This window comes from Amblyraja radiata, chromosome 28, assembly GCF_010909765.2.
Source record: "Amblyraja radiata isolate CabotCenter1 chromosome 28, sAmbRad1.1.pri, whole genome shotgun sequence".
Classification (NCBI taxonomy): domain Eukaryota; kingdom Metazoa; phylum Chordata; class Chondrichthyes; order Rajiformes; family Rajidae; genus Amblyraja; species Amblyraja radiata.
In genome coordinates this window covers 16,670,610-16,695,741 of record NC_045983.1, presented here as the reverse complement: position 1 = coordinate 16,695,741, position 25,132 = coordinate 16,670,610, and the positions used below count along the sequence as shown (strand labels likewise).

Below are 25,132 nucleotides of genomic sequence, written 5' to 3'. Positions count from 1 at the left end.
CTCCGTCCTAGGGGTGGAGTTGGATTCATGGGAGGTGGTCTTGGAGGGGAGGATGCTCCTCAAACTGTGGAGCATCTTGGACAATACAGCTCACCCCCTCCATGACACACTGGTCAACCTGAGGAGTACGTACCTTCAGCAAAACACTGATTCCACCACGATACAATACAGGTTTCCCTGTGGCTATCAAACTGTACAACTCTTCCCCCTTCTGTCGTGAGGTAGACTGAATCCCCTACCCCCACCCTAATCTTTGCACATCCCCAATCCTTTCCACTTAATTTCATGTTTCATGTATTTTGTGTTTTATGACTGTGGACAGATCAATTTCCCTCCTGGGATAAATAAAGTTCTATCGTACCGTAGATCCATTAATGAGCACCAATTAACGTTACACTAAGGACGGAGATACTAAGGCATGTGACAGGCTTTCAGGAAGGTGGTGAATGAGGCAGAGGGATTTGGAGCTCCACTAAGAGCAGAGTCAATGGACTAGGTTGCTTTCAATAAGGGGGCGACAAAAGTCAGGGATATGGTGGGGTCCATGTCTGGAAGAATGTCAATCTGTGTGCTTGTGGAGATGAGTGGGGTAATGCTGTAGAGGTTAAACTTTCAATTAGACATTTGAATGGACCAGAACCCAATGTAGGTCACTGTGGATAAATAGGATCTTGTGCGGTTTTGGAAACTAACATAGTTTTTGTTTGAGTAGAGGTCTGGGAACGGAGGAAGAAGCTTAGCTGGTCAGATCATTTGGTGATAAAAGTAGATATGCTCAACCTTGGAGCATTCTTCTGTTCAAAATATATTTGGAGAAATACGCAAACCATCCACAAAATTGCTGGAATGTGGTGTGGGGCGGGGATAGAGTTTTGCAAAGTGTGTGCGCATTAGCTGGCATGACGGAACATGCTCCACTGATGCCTGCTCCATGGTTGACGTGATCCATGTTATTCTGGAGATGATATAGTACATCCATGAGGTGAATACTGTACCGACCCAGTAATGCCTGACTTGACTCCTGGCGTAAAAGCTCCAGGAATATGATGCAAAAAAACGAAATGCTGGAGAAACTCAACAGGTCAAAGTCTCGCTGGATTCCTCGAGCAGTTTGCTTTTGTTTTTGCTCGAGGTTCCCACTTCTGCAGTTTCTTGTGTCTCCAGTGAAGTAGTGCTGTTCCCCATCACGCGGTGAAAATTCCAAAATGAAGTTGTTCCACTGCTGGACTCTGGGGACATTCTGGAATTAAACGGTCTGCTCTGGAATAGCTGTAATGAATCAGTCTGCGGTCAAGTTATGCCCTGTCGGTAACGTTGCCATGGTGGGGAATATTCTGAAACAGCTTGGGCTGCCATTTCCTCCATCAATCCTTGGCTAACACAAGGAGCCAAGGATGTATGGACCAGGCGAGAAACAAAGCTGATGTGAGCGGATCCAATCGTGACGTTCAAACGAAAACAAGAAACGTATCTAACAGGAAAGCGTTGGCAGGGATAGGGGGGTGGGACTGGCTGGACTGCGAGTGGAGGAGGAATACAGTCTGGCAAGTGATAGGTGGATGTGCGTGAGGAGGGGGGGGGGGTTTGGTTGGCAGATTGGTGGAGTAAGTGACAGGGGCTTGACTGGAAAGAGACAAAGCTGTGTTAGATAAGGACGGAAGATGAGTGAACTATAAAGCCCAGGGAGGGATATAGGTGGTTGGGATTAGAGTGTGGGTAGGAACTGGGATGGAGATAGAGGGAGAAATTGGTTCACACTTGGGTGGGGCACAGGGGGAGGGGCGGGAGGAGAGAGTGGTGTTAGTTAAAATTGGAGAATTCAATATTCATAACATTTCTTGCTACCTTCTCAACTCATTAAATTGTTGTTCAGAGAAGATCATCCCTTAACAAATCTTTTGATTAATCTCCTGATTAATCTGTGTCTTCCCATATGAAGCTATGATGTCCCTTGGAACGTTCCAATTATTTCCTTGCCACCAAAGTTAAATTAACTGGCCCGACTTTATCCCGTTCTCCCTTTTATAAACGTCAGTGGCCCTCCTCCAATCCTCTGGAGTTCCACCTGAGACGAGAGAAGATTGAAGCAATGTATCTGGGGCCTCTGATATTTTCCCCCTCCCCATTGCTGCCTTTAATGGCCTGTAGTGTATTTCATCCCGGCCTGGTGATTTATCAGAAAATAAATTCAATCAGAAAAATGCTCATCTCCCACTTATACCAAATGCAGGAAGGAACTGCAGATGCTGGTTTAAACCGAAGAGAGACCCAAAAAACTGGAGTAACTCAGCGGGACAGGCAGCCTCCATGGAGAAAAGGATGTTCAGAAGGGTCTCGACCTAAAACGTCACCCATTCCCTTTCTCCAGAGACGCTGCTTGCCCCGCCCGCTGGGTTACTCCAGCTTTTTGTGTCTATCCTCTTTTACCATGTTTAGCTGTTTTCAGCATTTCACACGTGTCTGCTTTAACTACAGTATTAGCATCACCCCATGTTTTGAAGGACAGCCCCAAATTACTCATTGTGGAACTTGCTCTAATTCGTCACATTTATGACTTTATTTAATCCTCATAGCCGTAGAGCCACGCAGGCCCTTCGGCCCTACTTGTCCATGCCGCCCAACATGCCCCATCTACACTAATCCCACCTGCCTTCTGTTGGCCATATCTCTCTAAACCTTTCCTATCCATCTATCTGTTCAAATGTTTCTTGAACGTTGTGATCGTACCTGCCTCAATTACCTCCTCCGGCAGCTTGTTCCATACACCCACCACTCTTTGTGTGAAAAAGTTACCTCTCATGTTAAAATAAAAAGTTACCCCTCCGGTTCCCATTAAATCTCTTTCCCCTCACCTTAAACCAATATTCTGTGGTTCTTGATTTCCCCTACTCTGTGCAAAAAAATGATGTGCGTTTGTCCATGTAGGAAGGAACTGCCGATGCTGGTTTACATGTTTGCCTGATGTATTCCCCTCATGATTTTGTACACCTCCATGTGATCACCCCTCAACCTCCTGCACTCTAAGGAATAAAGTCCTAGCCTGCTCAACCTGTCCCTACAGCTCAGGCCCTCGAGGAACTCTCCCCTTGTTCATTACTGAGAGAGCATCTTTTGCAATTTTTTTAATCTTTCTCATCGATATTACCTCTCCATGCATGTCTATCTTCTCTTTCATTTTAATTTATTACTCGACCTGGATTCTTCCAGTCTTTATCCCATATTAATCTCTCAGTATCTTGTCTAAGCACTGCTTCTTTTGTCTCATCTTGCCTGCCCTCAGTGCACCAAGAGACTCTTGAATTTGGCCGTCCCACCCTTTCTTGGAACAATGTTTTGCCTGAAACTCTTGATTCTCGTTAAATGCGGTGGGACTGATTTACCATCTAGTAGCTGTTTCCTGCTCACTTCTGCCAAATCAATTCTCAATACAATAAAATTGGCCAAATATGAACTCGTGTTGTATCTGTCTTTTTACATAACTATGTTAAATCTAACAGGATTATGATTCCTACAACACAACTGATATCCTGCCACCTGCCAGCTTATCTCTGTCTAAAACCAGAGCTGTACCCCTTGTTGAATTTGCTCTATCCTTATCCTCTTACTGTGCCCATGTCCCCTTTGATATTGGGGTTACTTGAACCCCCCCCCCCCCCCCCCCCATCATTACTGCCTCTATGTTTTGCAGCTCTTGAATGATTAATGATTCATTGATACTTTATTGGCACATGTTCCTCTTGTCACATGTAGCTCTTCTTCTCCAATAATCCTTTTTTGCTTCAGTCCACCCTCCGCCACCTCCAGTTTAAGTTCCGTATGGAATATTAAATGTCCAGAAGGATATTGGTATGTGGGAATGCCAGCACAATCAGCTTCCCATCAAATTGTTCACCATGCCTTTTGGAAGTATCTCGGAGTTAACAGAGTACTTTTATTCAAGTGTGCTCGGGGTGGGGAAGAGCAGAAGCCATGTTTTCCACAAGTGCTCCATCAGTATGTTAATAGTGACGATAGACACAAAATGCTGGAGTAACTCAACGGGTCAGGCAGCATCTCTGGAGTAAAGGAATAGGTGACGTCTCGGGTCGAGGCCCTTCAAGCCTAAAGAGGGGTCTCGACCCAAAATGTCACCTATTCCTTTTCACCAGAGAAGCTGCCTAACCCGCTGAGTTACTCCAGCATTTTGTCTACCTTCGGTGTAAACCTGCATCTGCAGTTCCTTCCCACACAGTTATGTTAATAATGTTAAAATAAACATTGCTAATGTTGGCCATGGGTAAATGATCAGAGCACAGATGAAGCCTTCCTTTTATTCATGTATCTGGGTGGGTTAAGGTGCAGTTAACCCAATTATCAGCTGACGAAGGTACACAAAATTGCTGGGGGAACTCAGCGGGTGCAGCAGCATCTATGGAGCGAAGGAAATAGGCGACGTTTCGGGCCGAAACCCTTCTTCAGACTCTGACGAGCTTGCCTTTGTTGGACTGTGTGTAACTGAATGGTTTAACAGTTGCTAGAACAATTTCCCGCTCATCTGATTTGCTTTCACCAGAATTCGTAGTGAATTCCAGCGATGTCTCCCAACTTCACTGGCGCATTATATGGGTTTGAGAGAGGGCTGCAGTCGACCATTGTAACCTGGGTAAGGTGATGGGAGGGACTGATTCACTCATTCTCATCGTCACACCTGCTGCAGCTGGGAGTGTTGTGAATTTAAATGACTCTTTGAAGGAGCAGACAGCGGTGGGAGAGATGAGGTCTGACACAGTCTGTGCTTCAGGGCATTTAACATTGCGCTCGAGGTGAAATCGGTTTGCCTCGCAGACTTGCAGTTCCAACGATCAACCTTTTTATATCAGTATCTATTTACCTCCGGCGGAGAGAGGCGTTGCTAATAAACAACGTTATAACAGAGGCACAATGACACCCAGCTGCAAGAATTACTTTGACTGGTGCTCCTGAGCTCTGAAGGTCTTTTTTGGAAAACTCGATGCTGCAAATTCTGCAGAGCAAGTGAGGGCTCTTTCTTCTGATTGCACACTGTTCAATGAGAGAGCTCTCATCTATTTTCTGCCGCAATTAGACTGGCGGGGATCACGGGGAGAGAAGTCCTGCACTCCCTCGTAGTTTGCAGCTGGCAATGACGTTCCAAGGGAGTGTGATTGGGATTGATGCAGCATTGATCTCAAGGGGCGAGGAGGACTGGAGCAGATAGTAGCACCAACCAAACAAGCTGGAGTAATTATATTTACACCATTTCGATGCCCAATGTGTGAAACTCCTATGCACCGTTGATTTTGATGAATGATCTTGATGCTGCTCGCTCCAGTGTGCCTGTTAATATAATAATAATAACCAGAGTCTGTATCAGTTGCTTCACACTTTTGCAGGATCACGCCTACAGCACATTAAGTATTCGTCGCACAAGTATTCTAATTATCTCATTTAATCACGATCTGCTAAGTTGCCAGATACCCTACTGACAAGGGGAATGAAAAGTTCACCAAAGAATGAGTAACCGGCAAAATGTGATTTAAAAAAAAAAGTGTTTTCGCTCTCTCTTTCCTTAAGCTATCACTTAATTAGTCAGCTAATACCATGGACAAGAGTCACGCAGCACAAAAGGTTCAGAGGTGAGGCTCTCAATGAAAACACTGAGAGTTGGAAACCTCCCATGTTCCTAAGAGAAAACTAATGAAGCTATTAGATTGTCATTAAAATCATTTAGAGTTTTTCCTCAGGAAAGACTAGCCTTCCGTATCCCGGATGTGGTTCCAATGTGTATTCCCACCCCCAGCAGTGGAGGAGGCAGAGGTTAAAAAGGACCATATAGGATTGGAAGAGAAATCAAAACGGTTGGCAACCGTGAGTTGCAACAGACCCTGGTGGGCAGAGTGCAAGCGGTCAGTGAAGCAGCTGTCCAGAACCACCAATGCAGAGGAGGTCATGCCCCAATGAGACCCCAGCAAGGTTTCATCTTGCCTTGAAAGAGCGCAGAGAAGATTTACAAGAATGTTGCCAGGTCTCGAGGACCTGAGCCATTGGGAGATATTGGGTGGGCTGATTCCTTAAGGGCCTGTCCCACTTGGCCGTCATTCGCTCGCCATTTACGCGACCTGCGTGGGTAGAGCGGGACGGGCGCATGTAGTGGCGTGGCGGAGTGTGGACTTGGTCCTGCACGAAATCTTCACGCGCCACCTGCCTGTCGAGTAACTGACGGCCAAAGTGGGACAGGCCCAAGACCCTGGCACGGCGCAACATCTCAGCTCCAACGGCAGCAGAAGCAGGCAAACGATCGCCGAGCTCGGCCTGGGGCTCACGGCCGTTGCGGATCCGGATCCATCCCCACTCCTACTCCCAGAGATTGGAGATATACACAAAATGCAGGAGAAACTCAGCGGGACCGGCAGCATCTCTGTAGAGATACAATGTGTGACGTTTCGGGTTGAGACCCTTCTTCAGACTGAAGAAGAGTCTCTACCCGAAACATCAGCCATTCCTTCTCTCCAGAGATGCTGCTGATCCAGCTGAGTTTCCCCTGCATTTGTGTCTATCTTCTAATGACGTCACGCGCTCCAGGCGGCTGTGCGGACGCATGATGACGTGCGCGACCGTTGCACGTCAGTCACTACCGGCCTGTCGTGTAAATGATGGCCAAGTGGGACATGCCCTTTAGAGTGCACTTGATTAGAGTGCAGGAGGCTGAGAGGTGATGATATGGAAGTGATTAAAATCATGAGGGGAATAGATGTGCACGGTCTTTTTCCCAGGATAGGAGAATCAAGAATAGGAGGGAATAGGTTTATGGTGAGAGGGGGAAGATTTATTAGGACCCTGAGGGACAACTTCTTCCCTGCAGAAGGTGGTGGATATAAGGTATGTGGTATATAGAAATAGTTGAGGCAGCTACAATAACAACATTGGGACAAATATTTGGACAGATGCATGGACAGGCAAGTTTCTGAGCGATTTGAGCCAAATGCTGGCGCATAGGGTTAGCTAAGATAGGACATCTGGTCAAAATATTGGACAAGTTGGGCTGAACCACCTATTTCCATGCCGTCTCTCTCTATGACACTGACTCCCCTCCCGATGCACTGTCTCCTTGTGAGCTTGACTCCAGACCTGATGCTGAGGGGAGGTGCTGACTGTGTGTGACCTGTTCCCTAGTTAATTGGCTGATGAAATGGCCCACTTCAGAGTCTTGAGCACAATACCTCGGGCCACGCTGAAGTGCAGCACTGAGGTGTGGAACCATTTAAAACCCATTGTTCAATAGATCACCCTGTAGCGTGACACGGAGCTGTCCGGTGAAGAATGAGGCTGGAGTTAGTCCAACCCCCCACAACCCAGTCATTATCTGTTGGCCGTGTGTGGGAGCTTGCTATGTCAAGGTTCCAACAATGAGTCTATTTGTGTGGGAAGGAACTGCAGATGCTGGTTTACACCAAAGGTCGACACAAAGTGCTGGAGTTACTCAGCGGGTCAGGCAGCATCTCTGGAGAAAAGGAATAGGTGGCGTTTCTGGTCGAGACCCTTATTTAGATTCACTGCAGGTCAGGCAGAATCTGCATTGCGTCCCGATCCCACTTCCCAACGTTTGCCGTCTTTATTTTGAGGCTAAAAGGCCCCACAAGGGAAGGCATCGAGCAGAAAGTAGGAGCAGCACTTGCATATTGTGCAAGAGCCGTAAATAAATTCCTGAGCGAGTGGAGAGAGGATTACATGTTGCAGACTCTGGTCGTCAAACCCTCAAGGGCTGTAACAGGAAAAAACAAGTTAGTGACAGAGAGGAAATGGGATTCCCTGGCTCGGGCTTGTTTGCAATCTCTGTCGCTGGTATTTTACCAGATACACGCTGCAGCCCTGAGCAGATTTTCTGTCTGTGGAATTAGTTACAAATGAAGCTCGTCGGCAGAGGAACGCACGGAGCCTGTTTTATAATTCCTGCCTGTGGCTCAAGCTACTCAACGTCCCCTCAATACAAAGCGTCACACTAACAGAAAAATGCAAACTTCAATCTCTCGGTTTTCAATGCTATTAGTGTTTCTGAATACACAAGACAATGGCAAGCAGCTGGGGAAAATCTGGACTCTGACAACACTTAGACTTGTCTAGTGGGTTCTGGTGCTGTGGTCTGTCTTTCTCCATCCCCACTGAACTTCTCTGCTTCAGGAGGTGAGATTCCTGGGTGGTGGTCTCCTCAGGAGCACTGATCAACCCTTGGCAGCTGTGCAAGTGACTGGTCTCTGACAGTCTTTCCTTCACTTGCCCACCTAGAGCCTTAGTTGTACAGCACAGCGGTAGGCCATTCGGCCCAGCCACTCCCATGCTGAGCATTGAGCACCGATTTACAATATTCCTACTTGCCCACGCTTATCTTTGTGATTTTAATTTGGCAATTAATTAGCACGATCCCTGTTTGGTAATTCCTTAGTGGCTGCTCTGAATCGTCAGATTGTGCTCTCTGCTCTAGGTAGAGGCACGCTTGGTGCTGCTGTTACTCCAGTGGGAGTCCCTGGGACCACCCCCGGGCCGCGGTGTTTGAGCCGGCCCGTTGCGGGGTTCGGTGAGCCGCGGGACTGTTGTGCCATCGCCCGGTGGGGAATCGCCTCAGCGCAGAGGGAGAAGAGGAGGGAAGAGACAGTAACCCTAAGATTTTTTGCCTCCACCACAGTGAGGAGGTGCTTGGTGGATACACTGTGGTGGACGTTAATTTGTGTTTATTGTTGTTATTATTGTATGATGTATGTATGACTGCAGGCACGAAATTTCGTTTAGACCGTAAGGTCTGAATGACAATAAAGGGATTCAATTCAATTCAATGACGTGTTTTCACTCCACGACTGAGCAGAGAAACATTCCTGGCACGAATTCACCGACCATGCAGACAAAATTCACTCCATCCTTTTCCTTGGCCCACTTTCTCCTCCTGACCCGCTGAGTATTTTCAGCACTCTAGCTTTTGTTTCAGATTTCCAGCATTTGTAACCTTTTTGACTTTTCAACACTTCTTTGTTGGGTTTTCAACCTGAGACTCTGCAGCATGGGGCGGCACAGTGGCGCGGCGGTAGAGTTGTAGCGGCTCTGCAGCATGGGGCGGCACAGTGGCGCGGCGGTATAGTTGTAGCATCAGAGACCCGGGTTCCATCCTGACTACGGAGTTTGTGTGTTCTCCCTGTGAGTGACTGTGTGGGTTTTCTCCGGTTGCTCCGGATTCCTCCCACACTCCATAGACGTACAGGTTGGAAGTTAATTGACTTCAATAACAATTGTAAATTGTCACCAGTGTGTAGGATATTGCTTGTGTACGGGGTGATCATTGGTCAGCGTGAGCTCAGTGGGCTGAAGGTCCAGTTTCCGTGCTGTATCTCTACACTAAACGAAAGTTCTGTGTCTGTTCTCCCCTGCATTAACCATTGCTTCCCATGTTCGCTGAAGCTTGATCTCTGAAACCTTCCTGTGTCTTCTTGAAGTTGAAAGCAGTTGAAGCATTCAACTGCTGCCCAAGTCACTGTCACGCCTCTTGATGTAATTTCCTGTGCGTATATTAATGCACAGTGCAGCCCTGGATGTAAGCACTATTCTTAGTGTGTAGTTTTTAATAAACATTGCATCACAGATTTGCACGCTATATTAAAGCAGTTTGACGAATTTCAACAAAAGTCACAGGTCCGAGGTGTCACTCGCGGTGCGTCAAGGGCATATGTTGGTGGAAAGCGTGGTGTTAGCCAGCAGCGTGCGGGGGAGAGAGTTGCAGGAAGTGAACGTGAAGTTCAGGAATGCAGCATGTGCACTCTCTTTGTAATGAGTTGTTCTTTCACAAAGGGAGGCTATAACCAGAGGGCACAAAAACGGGCCCTTCAGCCCAACTTGCCCGCACTGGCCAACATGTCCCATCTACCCAAGTCCCACCTGTCTGCATTTGGGGCCTATATCCCTCTAAACCTGTCCTATCCATGTACCTGTAAATGTTTCTTAAATGTTGTAACAGTCCCTGCCTCAACTACCTCCTCCATATATCCACCACCCTATGTGTAATAAAGAAAAGTTACCCTTCAGGTTCCTATTAAATCTCCCCCCTCATATTAAACCCATGTCCTCTGGTTCTCGATTTCCCCTACATTGGGCAAGAGACTCTGTGTGTCTACCCAATCTATTTGTCTCACTTCTATAGAATTTCCCCTCATCCTCCTGCGCTCCAAGGAAGCTAGCTTGCTCAACCTCTCCCCATAGCTGAGGCCCTCAAGTCCTGGCAACACCCTTGTAAATCTACCAAGTGGTGTCTTCAGGAGAGCTTCTAATAATTTGGGTAATATCTTGTCTTTGGCTTCTGCCTCTTGTACTCATTGGTAAGGCCGTAATAATAACCAAATGCTGAAAACATTCAGCAGGCAAGGCAGCATCTGTGGGGAGGGGGAGAGAGAAAAAAAACCCCTATGTTTCAGGTCAGTAACCTTCCAAGCCATTTCTTTCATTCATTCAGGAAATGGACAATATGTTGCCCTGGATTACACGCCATTGTACTCTCACTATCACAGCATTCCAAAGAGTGTAATCAAATAACAGCCCAGAGGAGGTGAATGGAATTGCCTATCCAAGATGGCGCCCAAACTAAGCAAATCTTTGCGTGTTGGTCACAGATGTGAATCTACAATTGGTCCACTCTTTTAAATCTCTACTCCACGCTGTGGATGGCTCGATTGTAATCGTGTATTGTCTTTCCGCTGACTGGTTAGCACGCAACAAAAGCTTTTCACTGTATTTGTTTAAGAAGGAACTGCAGATGCTGGAAAATCGAAGGTACACAAAATTGCTGGAGAAACTCAGCGGGTGCAGCAGCATCTATGGAGCGAAGGAAATAGCTTTGGGCCGAAACCCAAAGATGCTGCTGCACCCGCTGAGTTTCTCCAGCACTTTTGTCTACCTTTGAAAAACAGGTACAGGATAGGAAAGGTTTAGAGGGATATGAGCAAATGGCACTAGCTTAGATGGAGCATTCTTGAACGGCATGGACTAGTTGGGCCGAAGGGCCTGTCTCTGGGCTACATGACTCTATGCCCATCTCCAACAAGGTCTACCCTTTGACATTCAATGGCAACACCATCGTTTTTGAACATGATGATCGCAAGGGTTGCTGAGAGCTTGCATATCGTGTAATGACTCACTCGTCTCCTAATATCCCAGAAACAGCTTTTGACTGTACCTCGGTACACGGGACAATAAACTAAACTCAAACTCTTAGGGAACAGGATGTGTAGTAGTGAGAAAGGGAGCAGACATTAGAATGGGGGTGTGAACCCTTCATGGTAGTTAGTTTCCTTAACAAAAAAGATCCTGAAATCGCAAAAAGATCTGAAATGGCAACGTTTCTGTCTCAGTTTTAGTCATTTCCAGAGATTATCGTGTGAAGTGTTCATGTTTAGTTGAGGGAGCAAGTTGCGATTTTCATTCAGTTTGCCATCTGCTGCTGGCCGTTGTTCTCGAACCACAGCATGAACGGCTCTCTGGAGACATGTTTACCATAACTAACAAGAATCTTAATAGTATTTCGGAGGATGCAATTATGATGCGTAACCGGGTCATTATAGTAACAAGATTCTCGCAGCCGATTGACATGGAGATGGTGCAATGAATGTGTCTGCAACAGGAGCAATCAAAAGCCCTGTCCCGGTAATGGACCCTGTGCGTTGCAAAGCTCATATTAATGACGAGGGATGTAGAAACAAGGAATTGCAGATGTTGGCTTTATTTTAAAAAAAGACAAATGTGTTGGAGTATCTCAGCAGGTCAGGCAGCACCTCTGTAGAACATGGCTAGGTGATGCTTTGGGTCGGAACTCAAGAAGGACACAACACACTCGAGTAACTCAACGAGTCCCAAGAAGAGTTATGACCTGAAGCGTCACCTATCCATGTTTTAGATTTGGAGATACAGTGTGAAAACATGTTCTTTGGCCCACTAAGCCCGCGACGACCATCAATCACCTGTACACTAGTTCTATCCTACACACGAGGGACAATTTTTACAGAAGCCAATTAACCTATAAACCTGCACTTCTTTGGAGAGTGGGAGGAAACCGGAGCTCCCTGAGAAAACCCATGCGTTCACAGGGAGAACCGTACAAATTCTGTACAGACCGCACCCATAGTGGGGATCGAACCAGGTCTCTGGCACTGTACCGCTGCGGCACTGTGCTGCCCTCTGATGTTCTCCAGATTTTACACCCGACCCGCTGTGTTACTCCAGTGTTTTGTCCTTTTTTTAATGACAGGAAGCTGTGCTTGAAGTGAGCAGGGAAGCGAGCAATTATTTTTCGTGGGGGGGGGGGAGGCATTCCCACATTTAATTTTTGATTTAATGTGTGGGCTTGGGAGATGGTGATGCAGAAAGGTCCTTCACAGGAATTTCTCACTGGGAGGCCAGGAATTTTCTGATGAACTACATGCTTTGTAAAGGTCTGATAAACAGAGGTAGGTGTGAGAGTAAGGGTGTGTTGCTAGCAACTCATGAGTCACCCCTAATCAAATCTAGTTTAGAAAGGGGACGGGTATTTTGTTCAACACTCGCTGTAACCAGGGTGATCTCTGGTAAGCAGCTGAGCTTCTGCTAATGCAGTTTTACCCTTCTGCGTGCAGGCAGTCTGTGCACTGATGCTGAAGATAACAACTAAACCCAGAAACCACCAGCGGAGCAGATGAGGCTGTGACTGAACTGTCAGTCGTTGGGCTGTTTGTCAGAGTTTTTGTTTCACAAAGCACAACTGACTAGCGAGGCCTTGAAATGGCAGAGAGGCCTGATATTTCCATGTTTTCTTTTGACCCAGGAGGAGGCCAATTTGATTTGTCCCTCGTTTTTCACTCTACTTCAGTACAGGTGACAATGAACAAAACTGAATTAAACTAAACGGAACTATCGTGTATCTACTCAGAGCAGGCCTATTCCCCAACTCATTGTTTTTGTGGTCTCCCTCAAGTCGACGCTGTTTCATTCGACCTTTGTTCATCCAATCTAGTATTAAGCATTCATTGCTGTCAAAGTGGCTTCCTCTGCATTGTAGAAATGCAAGATGCTGGAGTAACTCAGCGGGACATGCAGCATCTCTGGAGAGAACACAATAGTGACTTTTTGGGTCAAGACTCTTCTCCAATGTTGATTTTTTGACCAGACTAAAAAGTTGAGTTTATTGTTGTCTGCACAATGGTTTATTTATTATCAAATGTACAGAGATACATTGACAAGCTACCCAGTCAGATCATACTCTATATGAATGCAATAGATCCTCTTCTTGCAACATCCACGTCCCGGAAAAGTTCATTCATGGTCCAAGGAGTTTTGCAATTACTTATTTTCTTTAAGCCTAGTGTCCTGGCAGCACTGGATTGATGAAGTAGGGTCAGCCTGGCAATGTACAATGAAAAATCATGCTTGCAGCAGCATCACAGGCACAGAAACTCTGTCAATGCACTAAAACATAAACTGTACATAAATCATCCACAAAATTGCACACCTTATACGTAAGGAAAACTGTAAAAATACACTATTAGGAAACCAGTCCATGGTGGTGCAAGATGGCCCTTGGTGTTCAGTTGCTCAGGTAGGATTAGGATTGGGCTTTTCTTTCTCCACTGATTCTGCCTGATATTGAATTGAATTGAATTGATTTTTATTAGGGACAGTGCATATTAATAAACATTTGCGTGTAATATGCAAGATTGTAGCCAGTAGCTAATTTCCATCTTTTGTCCCAACACAAGGTAAACACATTCCAAACAAGGTATAAACAAAAGACAAAAATAAAAACAAAATAAACAATAAAGTAAAAAAATAGCAATTAAAGAGTACCATAGGTTATTTTTAATGTAGATTATGATTGCAATTTTGATTTAGCAGTAACCATATTTTTAGATGTTTGGTAAATGAGGTAAGGGTTGGCAGATCCCGTATGACGCATGGTATCGCGTTCCAGGTCTGCGACGCTCGATATGAAAATACTGACTGCCCAAAGACACTTTTCCTAAACGGGACTATACAATCACCCCTGGAGGCTGCTCTTGTCGACCTATTTGTGTTTTTCTTTATGAAGTCCTTTTAACGAATGCTGGGACATTCCAGCATTCAGCATTCAGCTTTTTCCATGTTTGAATACAGTGATTCCTCTGGTGGCAAAGGTACCTGTCCTGACAGTGGTACATGGAAGTACCTGGGACTGCCTTTACATGGACACCTGGCCTACATCAGCCAGTTTAATTAAAAAAATCAAAAAATCGCTGTTTCTGTGCCTTGTCTGGCGCTGGTTTTGATCCTTAAATTTTTATTTTATTTTTTATGAGCAAAGAAGATCTGTTTGAAAAGTGCATGTTATCTTGGGATAGGCCACAAATCATCTGTGTTTTATATTGAAAGTAACAGATAGTGATGCATTTACTGTGGTGTGTAACGCTGCAAGGTAGCCAAATGTGGAAGAACACTTTGTTGCTGCCTTCAGTGCTGCTGCCTGCTACAGTTCTCCACTGATAGACACACAATGCTGGTTTAAACCAGCATCTGCAGTTCCTTCCTGCACATCTCAACTGATAGCATTTATTTCGCGAGGACTAGAATATAAAAACGGGTGCAATGCTGAGGCTTTACAAAGCACTGGTCAGACTGCGTTTGGAGTATTGTGAGCAGGTTTGGGCCACATATCTGAAGGCAGGGTGTGCTGACATTGGAGAGGGTCCAGAGGAGTTTGCGAGAATGATCCCATGTCTGTAGGAAATTGTCTTTGTTTGTATGGCTGTGGAAACGGAGTTTCGTTTGGGCCTCACTGAGGTTCAAATGACATGTAATAAATATTGTATTATATATTGTAGGAATGATTGGGTTAGCCTATGATGAGCGTTTGATGGCACTGGGCCTGCATTTGTTGGTGTTCAGTAGGATGGGGGGGGGGGGGGGGGGGGGGGGTGAAACCTCATTGAAACTTACCCAATAGTGAAAGGCCTGGACAGAGTGAATGTGGAGAGAATGTTTCCACTAGTGGGAGAGTCTAGGAGCAGAGGTCATAGTCTCCAAATAAAAGGACGTACCTTTAGAAAGGAGATGAGGAGGAATTTCTTTAGTCAGATGTTGGTGAATCTGTGAAATTCATTGCCACAGACGGCTGTGGAAGCTGTCAATGGATATTTTTGACAGATTCTTGATTAGTAAGGGTGTCAAGGGTTATGGGGAGATGCCAGGAGAATGGGGTTGAGAGGGAAAGATAGATCAGCCATGACTGAATGGTGGTGTAGACTTGATGGGCCGAATGGCCCAATTCTGCTCCTAGAACTTATGAGCTTTTGAACTCCTAGTTCCCAGCCCCGGATTGCAGTACTTGGTTCCACTGTTTGGAGTTCATCAACGTCTTTCTGACTACTCTCCTCAGCCTGTCTGGGGAATGGAATGGGTTTCCATTGAATGAAAACTATCTTAAGATCAAAAGGACACCAAGTGCAGGAGCATCTCAGTGGGTCAAGCAGCATCTCTGGAGAACATGGATAGGTGATGTTTCAGATTGCGGCCCTTCAGACCCAACATAAAATGTTACCTGGTGCGGCAGCTTCTATGGAGCGAAGGAAATAGGCAACGTTTCGGGACGAAACGTTGCCTATTTCCTTTTTTAAAATTTTTAATTATTTTTATTAGAAGTACGGTAAATTACAATTACACAACACATATATCTTAATACATTTTTTGTACCGCTTCATTTTTTTGAGCTTTAAGAAAAAGATAGAAGTAAGGAAAGTAAAGAAAGTGCGCAAGAGTCGTGAAGTGCAAGAGAGTGTTGGGAAAAGAAAGCCCCTTAGAAAATAAGTTAGAGAAGGAAGTAAAGTAAGAAAGTAGACCCTAGAAAAGAAAGAAAAAGAAAGTAGGAACAATCGCTCTATTATAACATTAAACTCCGCAGAAAGGGGACTACCAACCAAGTCTGTTTTTGTTGTTTTACCTCCCATTGCCAGGTCCTGATACCATTTATTTATTTATTTATTTTTAAAATTACTATTGCACCTCATGCTTGTAATAGGTCCAGAAACGTAGACCACGTCTTTTGGAATTGGTCACGTTGCCTATTTCCTTCACTCCATAGATGCTGCCGCACCCGCTGAGTTTCTCCAGCATTTTTGTCTACCTTCGATTTTCCAGCATCTGCAGTTCCTTCTTGAACATAAAATGTTACCTATCAATCTGAAGAAGGATCCCGGCCTGAAATATTATATTGTGTATAAGCTGTTTGTTTCTACATTTTTCTCTATCTTAAGATAACTTAGTTGAATGGAGTATAGATATCTGCAGGTGAGGGGGTCACGTTGCTGTCTCCCATGACTAAGGGTTCGGACAGCAAGGTGATGTAGATAGAAGATAAATGTAGGAAAACTAGAACAGAGGGCTGGGAAAACCTTTCTGCTGTGAAGTGTGATGTCGGGTAATGTGATCACTTCTGTTTGCTTTGACATCTGTTTATCTCTGTAAATGAATGGAAAGCTCAGACATTTTGTTTGTTCTGTTGCCTGGAAATTGGGTGACAGGGTCCAGTTTTAATAAGGAGTGAGTGAGGGTGAATGTCACACCTGGAATGGCCACACCTGGAATGGCCACATCCCTGGGCAGGACCCTCTCTACAAGTCCAGTCATTCCCAGACCCCATGATGACTACTGGGCAGCTGAAAGGGGACTTCTTACTAGGATCCTGGCCAACACTGGGGACCTCGTTCAGATGGAACCCCTTCATTCACAGATCAGCTTGCCTCCAGGCATCCTGGTATTGAGCAAGCCCAGTGTCCTCACCCCCGCCCCTCCCAACTGTGTAATGTTGCGCGACATCTAGTATACAGGATACAGAGGGTGGTGGGGGGGGTCCATGTGAGGGGAAGCAAACCCGGGCAATGTAAGTCAAATCCAGACAACGTCAATGTAAGGCAAACCCAAACTAAGCTGCCTTTAAAAGTTAGTGGCGCCTCTTGCACTGTCGACACCAACCCAAAGTGTAGCAGCTGATAAGAGTGGCTGATAACGGTAGTGTGAGTTCCTATCAGCGATTGCTGCACTTTGTGAAGATCACCCTTTGCTGCTCTCTGATCTGATCCTTGATAGGAGTGTAGAATCCTCCAGTGGCCTGATCTTTATTTCAGCTGCTAATATCCCCCGCTGGACCTTTAAACCAAGTCCCATGTGGCGATTCACTCACTCCACATGAATGTGCCTCCAGTATTGTTTTATTAAGTAGTTATACAGGCATATTATTCCATCAGTGGATGGTAGAATTACATGGAATTTACAGCATTTGAACCGTTTTCATGCGTTACTTTAACCTTGCCCCCACAGATGAGGCCTTCTCCTGCTCTGTTCCTCCTCTTGACTACTCCACTCGCTGGAGGAGACGGGTTTATTGCTATCTAGTCAGTGGCAGGGTGAAGCTGCTTCCCCCACCCTGGCCCTCTGGGCTTTCTCCTCTGTGGCTCGGCTCTGCCACATACAGGATGTTCTTCACCGGTCACGACTCTTGCTGCTTCCTCTGCACAATGATGCAGTGGTTTTGATGAGGTTGCATGTCAGTGCTTAGAAATTCCAGCACTGTCTGTGTCTGTGTCTGTGTGTCTGCGTCTGTCCCATATTCCATGGGAGGCACAATGCCTGCAGATGCTGGAATCTGGAGTAACGACCAATCCACTGGAGGAAGTGAGCAGGTTGACCCGAGTCCTGATGCAGGGCTTGCACCTGAAACATTGACAATTCCTTCCAGTTAGGTTTTACCAGCAGATTGCTGTTTTGCTCCTTAATCCAACTATGGGCAGTGCAGTGAGGATTGAAAATGGGGCTGCGATGTGAGGAGCTGCAAGTAGTGTGTAACTCGTTTATTCAACCAACTGGCCATATGGTGTGTCTAGTTGTAAGTCATACCTACATCGCACCTCGACCTGGATCAGTCGGGTGGCCTGGGATGGCGATGGCACACAGCGCCAAACCAGAATGTATTTGGGACCAAGGCTTGGGCACCAGAGACCACGCTGGCAGACGTGCGAGCTGGTGGGAGGTCGGGCATGTGGAGTGTAGGCCCACAGTCTACCCGCTTTCTGCAGCAACACTCCAGCATGGGTGTGGATGCTGGCCTTCGGGTTGGGGCTGAATATCTTCTAATGGAAGCCTGGTTCAGTGGAAAGGAGGAGGGTTAATATCTATGGGGAGGCACTCATGGCCTGAGGGTGAGACTGCAGGGGAGAGACAGAAAAAATATTTGCCGGAGAAAGCCTGGGATGAATATTCACAGGGAATGTCTAGAGGTGTTGAATATTTGACAAGGATGTGTGGCTGAATATTCACTAAACGGACTGATGGGTTCTGGGTTGCTGGGTTTGTATTCCCAAGGCTTAGGTTTTGTCTATACCAGACGAACCATTCATCAGGTGTGCTGCTATTCGTGAGATAATCCACCAGGTATTAAACAATCTTTGGGTTCTCCAAAGTAACGTCCATATAAGTCTTGCTGCACCAGATCTGAGAGATGGTCCCATCCCTCGTTTGGTCTGAACTTTCAAGTGTTTATCCAATTACATTAAACAGTTTGAGGCATATTTACATTGTCGTTCAATATTTAGTGACATAGGAAGCATGGAATTGAATGAATAGTGAAAAACATTCCCATCTTCAATGGCTGTTATTCTCATCTTGGACGTGTACCCTGATGATAAGTCTCGGGGAATCTACAGGGCAGATTGCATCCCAGCTCTGGGCAATTTTCGTCTTTCAGTTTAAGGTGCAGAGTTGGGATGAGCAGGCAGCTGAACTGTTGGTGTAGGGCCAGGCTTAGTATTTGTACATTCAGAGCTTGGCATCAGGAAGATAGAGTCCACCTTCGCTTGGCGGAGATGCCCAACAGGGTGACAGTGGTGCAACGCTAGCGTTGCTATCTTACAGCGCCGGAGACCCAGGTTTGACCCTGACTAAGGGTGCTGTCTATGCAGAGTTTGTACGTTCTTTTTGTGACTGCGTGGGTTTTCTCTGGGTGCTCTTGTTTCCTCCCACACTCCAAAGATGTGCAAAGGTTTGTAGGTTAATCAGATTCTGTAAATTGACTTTAGAGTGAAGGATAGAAGTGGTGTACGGGTGATTGTTGGTCAGTGTGGACCCGGTGGGCTGAAGGGGCTATGTGGGTGAAGGCAGGAGAATGGGATTATGAGGGAGAGATCGATCAGCCATGATTGAATGGCCTAATTCTACCGCTATCAGAGAGAGTTAGGTTTAGCTCAGGGTTAACGGAATCAAGAGACATGGGGCGAAAGCAGGAACGGGATTTCTATTTTTTGATGATCAGCCATGATCATATTGAATGGCCGTGCTGGCTTGAAGGGCCGAATGACCTACACCTTTTTTCTATGTGTCTATATCTCTCAAGGGGCAGCAGCGTTGCTCCCAGCAGTATGTCACACTGCTTTGAGTGCCGTCGGATGCCAGAGGCAGTGGAAATTGTGCTGAACCTTTAATCCAACTCTTGCTCGGAGATGCCTGGTTGTGGCTGCAGAAAACTAGCAAAAATGAGAACCTGATTTAGATTCTTCATAAAGCTTTAGTGGGCTTTGGTGCATGGATGGGAAAACGCTCCCTCGATTTGGTACAAATGTAGAATGATTTTGATAAGGGCAGTGTGAAGCTGAGGGCATTTCTTGACTTTAGACTTTGTAAACTATTTCCTTAAATTTATAGAAATTTAAAAAAAGAATGGGTGGCACACTAGTGCAGCTGGTAGAGCTGCTGCCTCACAGCGTCAGAGACTCGGGTTCAATCCTGACTGCGTGTGTTGTCTGTGCAGAGTTTGCACGTTCTTCCTGTGGCCACGTGGGTTTTCTTCGGGTGCTCCGGTTTCCTCCCACATCCCAAAGACGAGTCAATTCGTAGCTTAATTGATCTCTCTAAATTACTGCTAGTGTGTAGGAAATGGATGCAAATGTGGGATTACGTAGAACTAGTGTGAAGAGGTGATCGATGGTCAGCATGGACTTTGAGGAGTGGGTGAAGTGCGATATCTTCAAAATAAACGAAACTTGTATAAAACATGTAAGTTGCTTGCCTATTAATGGTGGCTCTTGAGGACGAATGCTGGATGAATGGTGTGAATGACCCTGAGGCTGAGAATCTTCCCAATTATAAAGTCTTCAGGCATAGTTGCTGACTGATTCACTAATTTATTTATTTTTCTCTTTTCCATGGCCATCCTGAACCAGAACTTCCTGCGGAAGAAGGTAAATATTGACTTTTCCATTTATACTTTAAATGACTCGCGTTCAATTGTTTGTGAAGCCGGTGGGTTTGCGTTTAGCATTTAATCTGGTTTGTGATTACGCTATAATGAAGAGGTGGACATTTAAGTAATGGTGCGTGTGGGGGTTTGGACATTGTTGCTAACATCAGAGAGTGCGTACCACAAATGTCTCAGCGGGCGCTGGGAATGAATAGTCCCAGTTGGCAGGGCCCTTCATTTTTTATAACCCACATGTTGAGAATATTATGATTTGTGCACAATAAAAAATGACGACCTGGAAATAAAACCTGTGTTTGATGGACAGAGAGAGAGAGAGTTGAGGGAAACAATCTCAGGACCCAGCGACTATCTTTGATTGGGAATGCAGTGGTACAGAATCCATGCTTAGCAGCTTTTCCCAAACCATCCGATCTTAAAACCCTCTGGTACATCACCCATCACTCAAACCCAAATGGTATCTCCATCACTGAACCTCTTGCCCCACCACCATCAACATAGTGAGGGACCAAAAGCTGAATTGAACCAGCTACATCAACACTGAGGTTACTCTGGAGGGGAAAGGGTGGGTATCCTATGACAAGTGACTCGCCTCCTGACCCTCTCCACCAAATCAGATGTGTGATGGAGTACTCTTCATCTGCCAGGAGGACTGGAGCTCTGTCGACACTTAGACATCCTGATACCATCCACTAAAAAGGAGCTCAGTAGGCTGCCATCTTATCTATTATCCTGTGTAGTTACTCTCCCCGCCACCGGGTGCTCTGTGGCTGCATTGTGTATCATCTCCAAAATGGAACCGATACTTGCCAAGGTTACTAAGATGGCACCTTCCAAACTCTCATGCTCTGTCATCGAGGGCATGTGGCACATGGAAGCATCACTAGAGGGTGGATTGTGGGTGAAAATTAAATGTTGCTAATGTACTTGCCTTCACCACCATCTGACAGCTTTGTCAATGTACCCACCATCCTCCGTGTTGGAAAAAGTTGCCCCTTGGGTTCCTATTAAATCTTTCCACTCTTACCTTGAACCTTTGTCCTCTGATTCCCCTTCCCTTGGGACAAGACTCTGTGCATTCACCCGAAGTATGCCCCTCATGATTTTATACAACTCTATAAGATTTCCCCTCCATCTCCTATACTTCAAGGAATAAAATTCCAGCCTGCACAACCCCTTGCTATAACCAAGTTCCTCAAGTTCTGGCAACATCTTTGTAACTCTTTCCAGATTTATGGTATCTTTCCGATAGCTGGGTGCTCGGCCAGCTGAGCCCTAAGAGAATGTTAAGTTTCAGTGATGTCACCATTCATTCTTCTAAACACTAGAGAATGTGTTTCAGATCTGTACGCACTGTTAAGACATACTGCTATTCCTGGAACCGGACTGAATCTTTGTCAGGAACACATCCCTTTTAGATAAGCAGACCAGGGCCTTACGGTTGACCAAGGTCCCACGCAATTAATGGAGTAAATTGTCTTCCCTGTGGTGGAAAGAATGGAAACAAGAACCAAACCAGGAGAGGAACTCCGACCAGCATCTGTGGGAGGGGAGCGCGGAGGAGGGGGAAGGGAGGAGGAAGGAATAGTTGGTGTTTTAGATCAAGAGCCTGCATCAGGGCAGAGTGGAGAGGGAAAATAGCCCACTGTTGACTGTAAAAAGCAGAGGAGGAGGGCTGAGACAGGGGGGACCAGTAGGTAATTGGTGGACCAAGGATGGATCCAATGGGCGGGGGGGAGGGGGGGGTGAAAGGAAAGGGATGGAGTTGGGAATCGGACAGGTGGGTGATGGATGGATGCAGACAAAGAAAAAAGGCAAATTGGAACCAGGTGAGTGGAAGAGCAGGTGAAGGTGGAGAAAAGCTGGAGGGTGATAAGTGGGGACACAAAGGTTCTCAGTGCTGGAATCTAACTAAAGGTGGTGATGATAAATACTCAAGATGGGATCACATTAGGGAGGGGATCCAGTGGGTGGTAGGTGGATGGAAAGGCTGGATTTCTTTGTTAGGATGACGCACAATTACTGCTCGGGGTGTGATTAGGGCAGGCATGCTGTCATAAGGCCAGCGTGGTCTAGGGAAATAACATATCTGAGCATGCTACATATAGTACAGAGCCAGGAAGATCATCTTCAGCCATGCTTTCGTGGGCTGGGCTTCTGCTAGTACATGGAGGATGAGGCTAAGCCCTGACAAGTTCCTGCAAACTCTTTGAGTCTGCTTGCACTGAGATCAAATCAGCAGAAGCATAAACACAAACCCACGTTGTGTTTTGTTCTGGGGCGGGTGTGCTACTGGGAAGGCTGATATTTGTTGCCTTTCCTTTGCTGCCTGAGTGGGTGGTGCTGGATTGCAGCACTGTGTATGGTGGCACATTTCCAATTGGGAATTCCAAGAATTTGGAAAGAAGTGACTGAACTCCTCACTCCCTGTCAGAGCTGCCTTTTGGATGGATGCCACTGTTTCCAGTCCCTGCCCCTGGTTTCCAGGACAACGCTGGTTAGGATAAGAGATGCTCCTGGCCCATGGGGTTTCTGACGTTAGCTGACTGCCACGCTCCTTGGACTGCCAACCTGGGGTTAGTTGGGGGGCAGGAGAGGGTCGTGGACGGTCATGGGAGACTTGGATGAGCAAACGGATTGATCGATGAGGCAAGACCTTGCCATGGGTGAGATGATGGCAGCTCGTGTCAAAATGCATCAGGACTGAATAGTTTAAATTTTAAAAGGGAGGATGTTTCAGCTGTGCTTTGCACCCTCTGCCATGTTTGGTTACTAATACAAGTGGCAGGCGTGATGAACATGGAACATCACTGAGTGCATTCAAAATGAGCTGGGGAAGTTGTGGAAGTAAGAAAGCCTTCAGACTGAGGACAGTAAACGAGTCTTGCAATCATGAATCATTCAGTCAGTCCATCCAAACAGACTTTGCTGCCCTAGAGAGAGAGAGAGAGAGAGAGAGAGAGAGAACTTGAGTCATGTTAACACTACAACATGCAGGGTATCTGCTGGATTGAGAGATGCAGTAACAACTCTGCTAAAGAGTTAATAAGCGGGGATCTCTAAACCAAACTAAAGGAGTATGAGGTTACTCACCTGGTGAGCCTGATTCTGAAACTTGAGGATTAACTCACTCACCGAGCTATACATCACCACAAACAGGCCCTTCGGCCTACCTTGTCCATGCTGACCAAGTTGGCATTCTGGGCTGGTCCCATTTGCCTGCAATTTGGCCCATAGCCCTCTAAACCTTTCCTATCCATATGTCCACATATCTTTTGAAATACATCCTTTTACCTGTCCTCTGGCAGCAACATGCTTCTATAGCTTCCTCTGGCAGTGATCAGTGGTCGCCAATGATCAGAGTTTACTGTATTAAGTTGGATAAATATTCTTTTAAATGCCTACTCCTCCCCCCCCCCAATGACAGACTAATTTCTACAACCACTGGTCTCCCTCAATGACAATTCTGGTGTGAACTGTGATCAAACCGGCTGCAAGCTCTGATGCTGAGCTTGTTCCCACTACGTCTTGAAGGGCCATTGCATGATCTTCTAGCATGTCTTGTCGGATCACAATTAAGGGCGAGCACTCGATAGATCTCTGATGGTTAACAAACCCGCTGACGTGTGGGGGATGTGGAGAGAACAAGGTGGGAATTGCAGCAGCCAGAGTCATTATCTTGTAAGCATATGTCAGCGTGGGAATGCTTTGAGCACTGGATAGGTGTGGGTTGATTAAGGAAAGTCGACATGAATTTGTTGAAGGCGAATCCTGTTTCACTAGCGTTACTTTTTAAATAAGAGGCCCAATGAACAAGATGGATGGTGATTTGAGTTGAAGTAAGTGCTTGGGAAATGTATCATAAAAGCTTGTGATCAAGATTAATACCCATGGGATAAAAAGGGTTGAATAATTGAAAGATACAGCATGGAAACGGGCCCTTCGGCCAGCCGTCAACCACCCGTTCACATTGCTTTTGTTTTTGCCTTCACTCCCTACACACTGGGGACAATTTTCAGAGGCAGATTAACCTACAAACCAGCACATCGTTTGGTGTGGGAGGTAAAGAGGTGGGGGTGGGCAAAGCCTGGCAAGTGATCGCTGGATAAAGGCTAGGTGGAGCTCTCAGGCAGATGGCAGATGTGTGGAGATGGTAAGAGGCTAGAACTGAAAAGGAGACACATTGGTGTCAAATAAGGAAAGAAGAGGAGTGAAGGTATGTGGGTGACAGGGGAAAGAGGTGGGATGTAAGGGAAATGGGAGGACATGTAGATGGATGTGGAGGGAGTATAAGGAGAAGGATCCTCTGCTGTACAAATGCAGACAGAGTGCAGAATTACATGCACACCAGGAAAGGTATAATGCCGTTTGAGAAGGTACAGGTTAGATTTATGTAAGTTTATTGGCCAAGTAGTCACATACAAGGAATTTGCCTTGGTGCTCCGCCCACAAGTAACAACATGACATAGAGTGACAGTCACAAATGACTCGGAAAACACTAAACATCAATAATAATACGACATTAATGACAAAACACCATTGATCAAGCATGTGAACCAACAAAATACCAGATCAAAGGGAGGCTACAGATTTTTGGCTGTTGAGTAGAGCAACTACTCGTGGATAAAAACTGTGATTCAAAGGGGGACTGGAGTTGTGTGGAAAGACTGGAGCAGTTGTGGTTGCTCTCTTTGCAACAGAGAAGGTCTATGGTGATCTGATCAAGGGTTTTGCAACCACGAGTATAGAAACAGCAAATGGAGAGAGACACACTTTCTATTAATGGTGGGGTGAAGGGCCAGTGGATGTGGAATGAAAGTGATTGGAGAACAAATCAACGTGTTTAGCATTGAGTGC

General features: G+C 46.0%; 1 protein-coding gene across 1 annotated transcript in view; it reads left to right on the top strand.

The window, feature by feature from the left end:
- The window catches only part of atp2a3 (ATPase sarcoplasmic/endoplasmic reticulum Ca2+ transporting 3), a 136,872-nt gene that overhangs the window by 7,669 nt on the left and 104,071 nt on the right, over nt 1–25,132 (top strand). Inside the window, exon 2 of the mRNA XM_033045929.1 lies at nt 20,241–20,258. Within this exon, the coding sequence (XP_032901820.1) occupies nt 20,241–20,258 (18 nt within the window). The remainder of the gene's footprint in view (nt 1–20,240; nt 20,259–25,132) is intronic.